The sequence below is a fragment of the Artemia sp. Qi Xiang Cuo genome, chromosome 1 (genome assembly GCF_049724085.1).
Source record: "Artemia sp. Qi Xiang Cuo chromosome 1, ASM4972408v1, whole genome shotgun sequence".
Classification (NCBI taxonomy): Eukaryota; Metazoa; Arthropoda; class Branchiopoda; order Anostraca; family Artemiidae; genus Artemia; species Artemia sp. Qi Xiang Cuo.
This window is the reverse complement of record NC_142794.1, coordinates 64247109-64260371: the sequence shown is the minus strand read 5'-3', so window position 1 is coordinate 64260371 and position 13263 is coordinate 64247109. Positions and strand designations below refer to the sequence as shown.

At 32.3% G+C, this 13263-nt stretch overlaps 1 protein-coding gene across 1 annotated transcript in view; it reads left to right on the top strand.

The window, feature by feature from the left end:
- Nucleotides 1-7497, top strand: part of LOC148956593 (uncharacterized) — a 20724-nt gene extending 13227 nt beyond the window's left edge. The window contains exon 3 of the mRNA XM_089091359.1: nt 7490-7497. Coding sequence (XP_088947485.1) covers nt 7490-7497 — 8 coding nt within the window. The remainder of the gene's footprint in view (nt 1-7489) is intronic.
- Nucleotides 7498-13263: the final 5766 nt, after the last annotated feature.

The window sequence follows — 13263 nt, the reverse complement described above, 5'->3', positions numbered from 1 at the left end:
TTCAAGTATTGTGGCAAATCAGGTGCCATAAATGATAGTAAATAATTATGATTAAGTAGTATTATATTGAACATAAAGGATATTTATATTCTTGTTTATTTTTAATATCGTCTCTATTGTCCGATGATGTTGGTCGCTGGGAAGCTGATGCGGCAGTAAGTTACAGCAACATTGAACACCCACTACTTGCTCAGGTTCACTATTACTTTCAAATCATCAAATGATATTTACATATTTATCTTGTTTTGAACAAATATGGTATATAATGAGCATTATATGACAAAATCAAGCAGCCTATATTTAGACTTGAAACTCTATTGGTTGTCAATTTTAATATTGATATTGTTTATGGACGCGTATTGCATATATAGTCCATTTAACCAGTCTTCTCTACCAACCAAATGTATTGTGGTAATTCAGGTGCCATAAATGACAATAAATAATCATGATTAAGTAGTATTTAATATTGAACATAAAGGATATTTATATTCTTAATCATTTTCAATATCGTCTCTATTGTCCGGTGATGTTGGTCGCTGGGAAGGTGATACGGCAGTAAATTATATATTAGGTTTACTACCAAACAGGAGAGAGCTTGTTTGGGCTTGAAGGAACACTTTTGGAGTTGGTAGGACTTGGAGTTGGAGGACTTGGAGTAAGTGGTGGTAAGTAATTAGGAAGCTTAGACTTTTCATGTAAAAGATACACTGATGAAATCCATGGAGAGGGATCCATAGGAGATTTCACTCGTAATGAGAACACGCACATGCACACACGAGCGCGGGCACACCGATAAAAACAAATCACTGGTTACTCGTGTTCACTGAGACTATATAAAGCACTATACCCATTTCTAAGCATGGAATAGTATTGACATATTTATCTTGTTTTATTAGATAATAAGCCTTACTTGACCAAACCAAGTCGCCTAGATTTGGATCAATAATGTTGTTAGTTTTAATATTAATGTATTTATGGACATTTATGTCTATGAAGTGATTATTAATGTATGTGTGTAGTCAAAGTATAAACACATACAACAAGTACTGACAAAACCTATCCTCTCCACACAAAAAAGTGACCCTTTGTCCGCGTCTCCGGAGAAGATTCCATACCTATGCGAACCTGACGAGTAAATCACAAGTTCCGTAGGTGATTATGCTTGTTCCGTAAAAGCTGTTTTAAATTTAATTTATTGGCTGGGAGCGATTAAGTAGTACAACATTTACCCTCTAGAGGCGCTGAGGTACGCGGGGTCACTTTTGGAGAGTTTTGTCAGTACTTGGTCAGTATGTGTTTAAACTTTGGTGTGTAGTAGACAAAGTCCAGCTAACCAGTCTTCTGTCATCCTCGAAGATAGACATGTCTATACTTAAGTCAAGGCAAGTGTTGCTCCCACTTTGCAATGAATGCAAAGTGGGAGCAGCACTGACAGGCAGGTTGGCAAGATTACTTAATCGTGATTGTATTTTTGGAAAAAGCTCTTGATTGCACGAGTTGATGAGACATAGGACACATTGCTGGGTGACATTTTTTTGTTTTTAGACTTCCCCTTTTGACGTCATAATTGAAGCTCACCTCCTAACTGCAGTTTTAGAATATTTTCCTGCTTGACCATGGTTGGTGGAAAGTGCTCCAAAACTATATACAATTATTCTCTTGTATTTTGGAATGCCATCCAATAACTGAATACAAATTAATCTCTGTAAAATGCTCTTCTATTGTACCATCGCAAAAATTTACCCTCTTAGCTTGCTTTCCAGTAATAGTACAGTCAATCTAAGGTTGACCTCAAACAAGTTACAATAGTTTTTATTTTGGTACAATTCGAAGGAAAAAATTCCCTACAACATACAAAAATCGGCCAAATTCGGACGAGGCGAAATTGTCCGTTTTTCGTCTTTTCTTCTTAAATGACGACTTTATAAAAACAATTTAATTTGCACGTACAGAAAGTTGGTAATTGGTAAATCTGGAACGTAGATCACGAATATGCGCTTTGTGTTTGTTTTGAAGGCTCATGTTCAGTTATCCCTTCCCGCCCGTAAATCAAGCGTTGATATAGGTCTGAGAGCAACATTACATGAAGTTGAATCCATACAGGAAAAAATTTAAGAAGTTGTAAAAAAGAAGTTGTGTCCATGTCAATTTACCCGACCATCACCCTCCACCTAAAAGTGACCACCCTGAATTCTGAGAATCCAATAAGCAACTTCTCAGAACTAGCTAAATCATTGATTTTAATTTGAACAAAAAATCGCAAATAATTTGAAACTGCTTAAGGATTCATCACATTTATTCATTACAGATTCATCAAATTTGTTTAATTAGTCAGACGTCTTGCTCATCTCCCATTTGAACTTGAGCATTAGAGCAACTTGTTCCTTTGCAAGATTTGCAAGCAATATCGCATTCGATGCCATTTCGATGACAGCTGTACCGATCACTACCATTTGAAAATCAAAATATGGACTAGATTGCAAAAATATTTGTATAATTTTAACAAGGGATTACAACAATTCCAAAACCTTATAAAAGAAAACCAAAAGTTTGAAGCTTAATAGAAATCGTTGTAAGAGGTCGGACTTGCTTTAATAATCAAATATCTTTGAATAGACTGCAGTATGAAAAGATATTCAATTTCGGATGGAGCAAAATCTTAGTAGAAATCGTTGTTGAAAATCGGATTTGCTGTAATAATCAAATATCTTTGAATAGACTGCAGTATCAAAAAACAATTAATTGCGTAAAGAGCAAAAAACTGGTAATTGCAAAAGTATTTGTATATATTTTAACAAGGGATTGCAAGAGTTCAAAAACCTTGAAAAATAAAACCAAAATTTCGAAGCTCAGTAGAAATCGTTGTTAGAAATCGGACATGCTGTAACAGTGAAAAATCTATGGATAGATTGCAGTATGAAAAGACATTTAATTGAGTAAAGAGCAAAAAATGGTAATTGCAAAAATATTTGTATATATTTTAACAAGGGATTACAACAATTAAAAACCTTGAAAAGGAAAACAAAAGTTTGAAGCTTAGTAGAAATCGTTGTTAGAAATTGGACTTGCTTTGATAATAAAATATCTTTGAAAACAAACAGTATTGAAAGATATTAAATTGCGTAAAGAGCAAAACACTGGTAATTGCAGAAATGTTTGTATAATTTTAAAAAGGGATTACAACAATTCAAAAACCTTAAAAAAGAAAACCGAAAGTTTGAAACTTATTAGATATCGTTGCTAGAAATCGGACTTGCTTTAATAATCAAATATCTTTGAAAAGACTGCAGTATAAAAAGACAACAAATTTTCTGTGGTTAGAAGACAAGCGACAATCGGATATATATATATATATATATAATGTAGTACCTATTATATTTAGCGCTTCATTTTCGTTCATCATCACCTCAGACATTGTCCAATGCCATTTGCTTTATCTTTTGAGATTTGTTTATAAGCATGCGTAATTTCGCATGACGCCATAGATACCAAAAACTCTTCTTTCCCAGCTTTTCCCAAGTCATTATATTTTTGCTTTAATTATGTTGCTATATAACTCAGTAACAACCAGGAATGTTCCAATGTCTATGCACTCTGAAATAGCTAAATTACGCTTTGGAAATTCTGATGTGCCTTCTTCCTATTTATCCTTTACCAACGCTAAACTAACTTGTTTTTCCATTTTCCACTAACTCGTTATTCCATTGCAATTTTGAAATATCTATACATTCATATATATTCTGCAACACACACACACATATATATATATATATATATATATATATATATATATATATATATATATATATATATATATATATATATATATATATATATATATATGTATATTATATGTTCATTCTGTTCCAAGGTGATTAAGAAGTTGAGGCGTAAATTCACTTTCTCCTTCTCGTGTATCTTTAGAGATGCCAAAATAACAAATCTTGATTCTAGGGTAAAAATCAGCAGTTTCAATTGAATTATGCAACTATGCCATGAAATCAAGTCCTTATTTTTTTTTAGTCCTTCTCAGATTCACACGCGCTAAACCCCATACGTCCCTTCCTTCCATTGTAATTTTAATTTAATTTCTAACAGCATATTTTGTCGTGCAACGTTATCCTAGGCAATTCAATGTGATTTTTGCTGTTTCTTGTTCCATGCCTTTTTCGTTAGCCATCCAGAGCCATTTGTCATCTCTTATAATTCTGGCTGCGTCATAGATAACAAAAACAATACTATCTTGGGGAGAAAATGATTTAATTAATTCTCTTGAAATGTGCTCGTAAATATGACGTTCCTCATATGTTTAAAAAAAAAGGCTATAAACACCTTTACTCAAGCTCCTGACCTATCTAGGTTGTCTTGTCAAGTAAAAAAATCCCAGGTTGTCAATTTTCCAAAAACTAATATGGAACTTTTTTCAAGAAATTTATTTAAATAAACATATGCACAGTTGCATATGTTTAAGAGAGCAATAATTACATTTTTTTTTTTTTACTACCATTTTTGAATTATATGATATCCTTGAATAATATTCAACGGGATATAAAATGTATTCATTGCATCCTTGAGAGCATCAGTGAGGGGCGAGGGGAGCAATGACCAATCCTTAGAAAACAGGAAAACGTCTAAGAAATGTAACAAAAGAGAAAACAAACTATCCCCGTTTAGATTATAATCAATTTAAAATCCCTGATTGTATCTGTCCTCCCCCCCTATCCTCTCCACCCAGAAAAACCTTTAAACGGACTCTTGAGTGTAACTGAATTTTCAGTGGATACTGTCATAAAGATAAAAAAATTTTTGGGGTATCACTATTATTGCCATTCCTAAATTTCCCTCCAATGAAGAGTCTGAGGTCTTGAGCGGAAAAAGCAAAGGAAAAGATTTAAGAGCCTTTTGTTTTTAGATGCCTAATATATTCCATTAAATCTATCAAGGAACGAGGAGCCTAGAATGGATGAAGATTCCCAACTGTTGGCTCTGGGATCTTGCCAGTTCATCCAAAATACATAGAGCTAGTCAATTAAAAGGATCTTATGAAAGCAGTAAATCATCATAAATTATAAATAAGAGAGGCTTACGAAAGGCATACGAGACTCTTGCAAAAAGGTTAAATAGCCAAGATAGTTTTCACTTGGAATTATTTAGGAGACTATTCAATGTATTCAGTATTAAAATTACTTATTAATTCGTCTGAAATTATATGAGGGGTGAAGAGGGGAAGAAATCTACAAACGATTTTCCTTTGGTATGTAAAGATTTGAAAAAGGATTTTGCCGAAAAGAACCAAATATTTTACTGAATGTCGCATAATTTTCTTCTCTTGGTATGTATTTATCACAGTTTATATAATTATCCAGTATGATCTTTCCCTATCTCACCCATTATAAAAACCCGGACCGAGGTGCGAGTGCTCCAGAGAACGTATAAACATAAGCGGCATTAGATCTTTTCACGGGTAGACAAAGAATAATCACCTACGGAACAAGTACTGACAAAACCACTTGGCCGGCTCACCAGTAAGTGGACAATAAGTGCACAAATAATTGGGAGGAGTTTTTTGTTCGCACCGAGAATGAAGAGCCAGAAATCATCTGCGGTAAACTTACTGGATAATTATATAAACTGTGGTATTTATCATGTTAGGTTTATGATTTACTGCTTCGTCCCTCCGACCATTGTGTCGGCACTAATATCTCTGAGTAATCGAAGTACGAAGTCTAATGCACAGTAATAGGCGTCTACGTTTACGAAGTACGTCCCTCGGAAAATATTTATAATTGTTGAATCATGACTTATTTTCATTTTGGTTTGGCATCATGAATTTTTTGTAATTGTTTGCTTTCTAAGTGACGCACAAAGGAAGAGCGAAAGTTAAAAACCTCATGAAGGGACAACTATTTTTAACAATAAGGACATCATCAAAAGAATTGGCGGAGATTGGTTACATCTCTATCTGCGAGCTAATCACTTATCTCCAACTCTGAAAACAAGTAATGGTATACAACTTTCCTGAACGCAGTATTACTTGCTATGCGTGCTGCATAATATAGTCAGTAGGTTTCCCATCCTCACAAGAGAGTATATGCACTTTTTTTTTTTTCTTTTTTTTTTTTTTTTTTTTTTCCCTACTGTCCGGAAGACCATACTGATAACCACAAATAATTATAAGTTCCTGTCAAGATTTTAAAAAAGAGAGAAGAAAGAGCAAAAAAAAACGAAAGAATATGATAGTAAAAATATCATTGGAAAGAACTGCTTGTTTTATTTGTACCAGTTGGACGAAGTTGGTCCTCACACACCATGGATAGACAGTCAAGACCGACACAATGCGTGCAGAATGACCAGAAATGGACAATACCATTATTATATTATATATTATTTATATATTATAAGCATATATATGTATATATATATATATATATATATATATATATATATATATATATATATATATATATATATATATATATATATATATATATATATATATATATATATATATATATATATATATATATATATATATATATATATATATATATATATTTATATATATATAGCAGGTTCTCCAACATGCTGAATCTGAAGATGTAATTTTCATGGAGATTCTTTGACTTTTTTAGGTTAACTTGCACTAGTTTAAGTGGCACGCCACTATCCTTTCGCCACTATCCACATATCCTTTTGAGGCTAAGAAATATCTATGTAGTTGAATTTTTTCTATGCGAAAGTGTTTTTTTTGTTAATTTTTGATACTGTTAATTTATATATATATATATATATATATATATATATATATATATATATATATATATATATATATATATATATATATATATATATTATATATATACAAATACATACAATTATTGGTCGTTTAGTTACTTCAAACAAGGCATATAATTCTAACAATAATATGTTTAGTTGGCAGGTGGTAAAGCTTCTTTCCACATAGCATTAAGTGTTCGTTGTTCATTTTCAGATAGTAGCAGAACTTTTAGGCTGCGTTTTTTTTTTTTTTTTTTTTTTTTTTTTTTTTTTTTTTTTTTTTTTAACACGAGAAAGTGCTATGTACAACAAACCATGATTATAAACAGGAGTACTGAGGTCACCGCCAACAGATTCGAAAGTTTAGCCATGCGACTTTTGTATCGTCATTGCAAATGCAGGTCGAATAGTACATCCAAATTGAGCTTTACTGAAGGCGAGGGTAACTCGAGAAACATAAACTTTATTTCCTGATTTTTCCCAGTATTTATACTCGCCTTAATTATGTTGTTACATAATTAAGTAACAATAAGGCGGGTTCCATTCCATATCCTTTTTGCAATATGTTCGTTTCGTAAAAGCATAACTATTGGTTTTTTGTTTGTTTTTTTTTGTCAAGGTGTGGCAAATCTGCAGTATAAATTGAATTGAGGAATTCTGGAGTGAATTCAAATTTGAAATTTTGATTTGACTTCTTCTTTTTATTTTACAGAATCATAACTTTTATAAGATTTGTATTTTCCTGAGAGGCGATCAAACAATTTTCGCATTTATTTTACTAGCTTCGTTGTTGAGCAAAGCTGAAATATCACGATCCTTCATTGAATTGAAATTTTGATTTGACTGCCATTCTCCAAATACTTCCTCAATTAAATTACGACTGAACTGAACCGTCTATAATCGACACAATCTGGTTAAAATTAGTCTCACATTTGGAGGGTGGTGTCCAAATGAAGCAGAGCGTTTTTAACATCATTCTCCACTTTTCGCATTTTCATGTAACCTTTGGCGTAGTTGTTTTGTCTCGCAATATTTCTTCTAAGAGATACATTAAGTTACGAGAGATCCCATTTAAAGGATGTGCGAGTCGTTCTTCAACAGCTTCTTTGAGGTCTAAAATGTATATTTAGCAATATCATCGTTTGCGTTGACTGAAGCTAGAGCAAAACATGAATTCAAGTTTTGGATTCATTTGTGAAACTCTTTAGAGAGCAAGTGACATCCTGAAAAAGGCAAACCAATTAATTTAGAAATTGTAGAGATGGTAATGCAATCAACCATACAAGCAGCAGTCTCCAAATGAATTACCTCTGTTTGCTATTCTTTCCTCAGGAAATTGGAGGCTCCACAGTGAATACATTCAATGGTGAAAGGTCCCAATACTTTGTTATTAACATTTGTGCAGTTTACGGTATCTTTGTAGCTTTGTACTGAGTTTTGTGCAGTATCTAGTTGGATCCGAAGATTGCAACGACGCTTCTCTTCTTTCTTCTTACTTTCATTTGTTCTGATTCATGATGTCGCTTGTCTTCTAGCCACACAATTCTTTCTTCTTCACTTTTATTTTAACTCGTTCTGACACTTGCTGTCGCAAATACTCTAATCGCAAAATGCTATTTTCTGTGCTTTTTTTTAATTCCTTCTGGTTCTCACTATCGCATGTCTTCTAACCGCAAGTGTCTTTGTTCTTCACGTGTATTTTTTACCCGTTCTGATTCTTGCTTTCGCTTTTTGTCTTCATGGCGTGACAGTTGTTTATTGACAAAAGCAAATTGCTTGTTGTGTGCAATTTTAACCTGCAACTTCATTATTATTGTTTACTTTTTGAGTGATATAACTGACAGAACTCTTGCACTAAGCAGATTACTTCAGACTGAAACAAAAGGATTATTGTCAGCCACAGAAAAAATATCTAAAACCCTAAAACCTTTAAATAAAAAGAGGGAAAAGTGTGACCAGGTTTCCCAGATTATATTTGAAAGTGCAGAGAAAGCTATGGACGTGACTGTTAGCATTCCTAGAATGGCAAAAAAAATCTTATCGATCAAATTACCCCACTGTCTCACAAGACGACCAAGACAATGTCCCTTTTTATTTTAAAAGAGCTGTTTATGTTCCAGTTTTAGATTACATTATCAAACAGTTCGTGGTAACGAACTGTAAGTAAGGAGCGACCCGGCTCAATGGTAACCGAAACTCTAAAAAACGGAATTTTGATACTAATAGATATATCAAAAGAATCAGATTTTAATTCTGATTTCATATTATAAGTTTCATCAAGTTTAATCTTACCCATCAAAAGTTACGCGCCTGAGAAAATTTGGCTGATTTTCAAAAAAAGGGGAAAAGACCCCCTAAAAGTTATAGAACATTAATGAAAATCACACCATCATATTCAGCGTATCAGAGAACCCTACTGTAGAGGTTTCAAGCTCCTATCTACAAAAATGTGGAATTTTCCATTTTTTTGCCAGAAGAAAGATCACGGATGCGTGTTTATTTGTTGTTTTTTTTTTGTTGTTTTTTTCCCAGGGGTGATCGTATCGATCAATGGTCCTAGAATATCGTGGGAGGGCTCATTGGAACGGAAATTAAAAGTTCTATTGCCCTGTTTAAGTGAGCAAAAAAATGGAGGGCAATTAGGCCTCCTCCCACGCTCATTTTTTCCCAAAGTCACCCGATCAAAATTTTGAGATAGCCATTTTCTTCAGCATGGTCGAAAATCTTATAACTACGTCTTTTAGGAAGACTTAATCCCTCGAAGCCTCCAGGGGGAGGGCTGAAAGTTATGAACTTTACCCAATGTTAACATATAGTATTGGTTATTGGGAAGTATACAGACGTTTTCAGGGGGAATTTTTTTCTGGTAGTGGGGGGTGAGGGTGGGTCGGGGGTTATATGGAAGGATATTTTCATGAAGGAAGTTTTCATGGGGGAAGGGATATGGCTATAAAGGGGGCGCCGGATTTCCCAGCATTATTTAAAAAAAAAATCAGAAATTAAATATAAAAAAGCCAGTTTTTCAACTGAAAGTAAGAAGCAACATCAAAACTTAAAACGAACAAAAAATATTAGCTATATGATTGGGTTCACCTTCTAGTCAATGCCTCGCTCTTTAAGCCAAAGATTTTATAGCACTTTCATAAGAGCTATTTATTCTAATTAACGGCCTTTGTGATTAAGAGGTCATTTTTAAAGAATTGGAACAAAATTCGAACTTTAGCTTAAAGAGCAAGGTATTGACTAGGGTTACGTAAGTTAATTTGTAAATTACGTCAGAACCCAATTTAGAGACAGCCATTTAGCAAAAGAAAAGTAAAATTGTTATGCAAATTTTGTTTACTTATTCAATGACCGTGAGCCAAAATAAAAGCTGCATTAACTAAAAAACGATCAGAAATTAAATAAAAAAAAACAAGTTTTTTAAACTGAAAGTAAGGAGCGACATTAAAACTTAAAACGAACAGAAATTATTCCGTATATGAAAGGGGCTGTCCCCTCCTCAACGCCTCACTCTTTACGCTAAATTTTGACTCTGTCTTACAACTTTACTTTTTTAAACAATAAAAAACTTTTGCGTAAAGAGCGAGGCACTGAGGAGGGGACAGCCCCTTTCATATACGGAATAATTTCTGTTCGTTTTAAGTTTTAATGTCGCTCCTTACTTTCAGTTTAAAAAACTTGTTTTTTTTATTTAATTTCTTACAAGACCGACAGATTTTCCGATGTATCAATGACATGATATTCACTAACCGTGTTCCTGACTAAAAATCTAGATTCCGCACCTGATCTTCAAACTTTGAAATCTAAGATTGAGCCATTATGTCGCAAATTCTCATCTTTTTTTGGACAAAGCAGTGAATCTTTAGTGCTGAAAACATTAAATGAGACAATTTTATTGAAGAAATACGAGTTGTATCTTAATCCTCATTTCCTACTCTTAATCATAATTACTAAGCGACGGCATACAGTTAGGCAACATGCTAAATGGTTGACTATTGTAAATAGTCACAAAGAATGCACGAGTCCAAAAGATGGTTCAATACTATTTTTTTTTTTTTTTTTTTTTTAACAATACCAAGTTTAACTCACTCGCTATAGTAGTAAGAAGTATAAAGGCTGAAAATTGTACAGAAAATATTAAATATCATATATTTCTGTAGAGGGTGAACAGATTTTTATTTATTTTTATGGTGGGGTGGTTTTTATAACTTACTATGTTTTGCATCAATATTTTTGCTTCATTTCAATTTCAACAGATTTATTTTAACCCTCACTAGATTTTAGATTAAATTTACGACCATTTCCGCTACCTACCTACGACGTATAATTGTTGAGGTTCCCTTTAATTTGCTGGTATTTCTTTCTTCGCAAGTTTTTCGGAGCAACCTAATATGCCCCCCCCCCCCGCTAAAGAAAATCCTGGATCCACTCCTGGATAGCACTGGGAATAAAATAAGCTAAAGAAACCCTAAATGTTCGTTTTTTTAGTTCATTTTATTCACTGCCTTGACTAAAAGTTAGACGAATGACTTCTTTAATTTCATTTTATCTATAAATCCTATTTTGCTATGACAGTTTCATAGTTTTTAACAGATTTGTGTCACAAAAGGAAAAAAAATTATAAGAGACAAAAATCGAATTAGATTTGAGAGAAGAATCTAGATTTGCTAAAACCGTGATATGGATGTAAACATGAATCTTCAGCTATATTCCCTTCCAAAGTGTTAAAAGCAAGAAAGCAAGTTCTTTTATTGGAAAGCTGGATCCTCGAATCCAAAATCAGCAACTACAGCGGCATGAAAGAGTTAAATTATGAAAAGAGGTCTTTCAGAAATCTCAAGAGATGAAGTTCTGCGAATTTCCCTATAGACATAAATAAAAGATCAAAAGGAAATTTTATATTCAAAGCTTCTAAAGTGTCTAGCGAAGTATTTTCTTTTTTTTTTATTTTGGTAAAGCATAAAAAACAAAAATAAATTAAAAATTGCTAACTAATGAAAAATAAATTAAAAATGTTTAATCGATACATTGTATTATCTTTTCTTTCCATAAGTAAGAAAAAACTGTGAAGACAGAATTTGAAACAGTAGCACACTTTGATTCTAAAGAAAACCTATCTGCCGATACTATATAGAACAACCAAATTAGATTTTCTGATATAACTAAAATTAAATATGATTTTAAACAAAATAATATATTTATTATAAAAGATAAAATAAAACACAAAGCATTCTTCAAAGAAAAGTAAAAGGTACTAATGTTAAAAAGTAAACGATAAGAAAGTAAAAATATATAAAGAACAGGAAATATAACAAATAAAAAGGTAAACTGAAACGAACATACATTATAAAAGCTAACAGAAGGGCTATCAATCGCTCCAATTCTAATAATCACTCAAGTCCTAAGTGACCCCTGAGTGGTTCTTTTCAGATCTTTCAAAAGTCTATTACTTTTCTTTGATTCGTACCGGAACCTGAACCTGACTTCTTGGAAAAATTCCATAAACGTTGCAATTTTGGATTGCATGGTGAATGACTTCCCAAACTTACTTCCTATTCCTTTATAACCGAAACCAAGTTTATATGAAAAACATATTTGAATGTTTGTGCCTAAAAACATTTTGACACTATATAAATAGCAAAATGACAATTTACGAAGTAGCTTTTGCTTAGGCATAAATTTTTATAAGATTTGACTAAAATATTTCCAAAATAGAAATGGAGAAATATATCTTTCAACATATAAAGTTAACTTGTGATATAAACCAGAATTCGGAAAGATAAACTGTAAAACTTAAAATAGGATGTTTCTATTTACCGCACTTACGAGGACGTGTCTCATTGGGATCGGCAATTTTAGTTATTAAATTCTTAGATTAGTTCTGACAGAAGGATCAACAGTGTAAAGTGAAATCCTCTGATGTCTTCCTTAAATAATTTATTAAAAACAATCGTTTAAATAAAATGGAAGAATATCTATGGTTGAATCTCTGGCTATGAAAGAAAATCTAAGTTCTAAGTTCTTAGCTCTTCCAAAAATCTCAGGATCCCCAAAATTTATGCAAATCCAATCAAGATCGACAATGTGAACGAAATAATATTCAAAAGATTTATTTGATTTTACCAACAAAAGTACATCAGCAATATATTTAAAAAAAAGAACTGGCAGGAAATCCTTTATTAAAAAATTTCATTTTGGGAACATGTAATAGTTTTGAGAAGTACGGTGTTAACAGACTCGTCATAAATTTTAAAATTCATTTATAAAAATACACTATAAGAAGCGAGAATCATTTTACCCAATCTGCCTATGTTTTAGTTGCAATCTAGGTCAACGTTAAAATTATTTGGGAGCCCTAGTTAGGCTCCCAAATACTTATATATATATATATATATATATATATATATATATATATATATATATATATATATATATATATATATATATATATATATATATATATATATATATATATATATATAT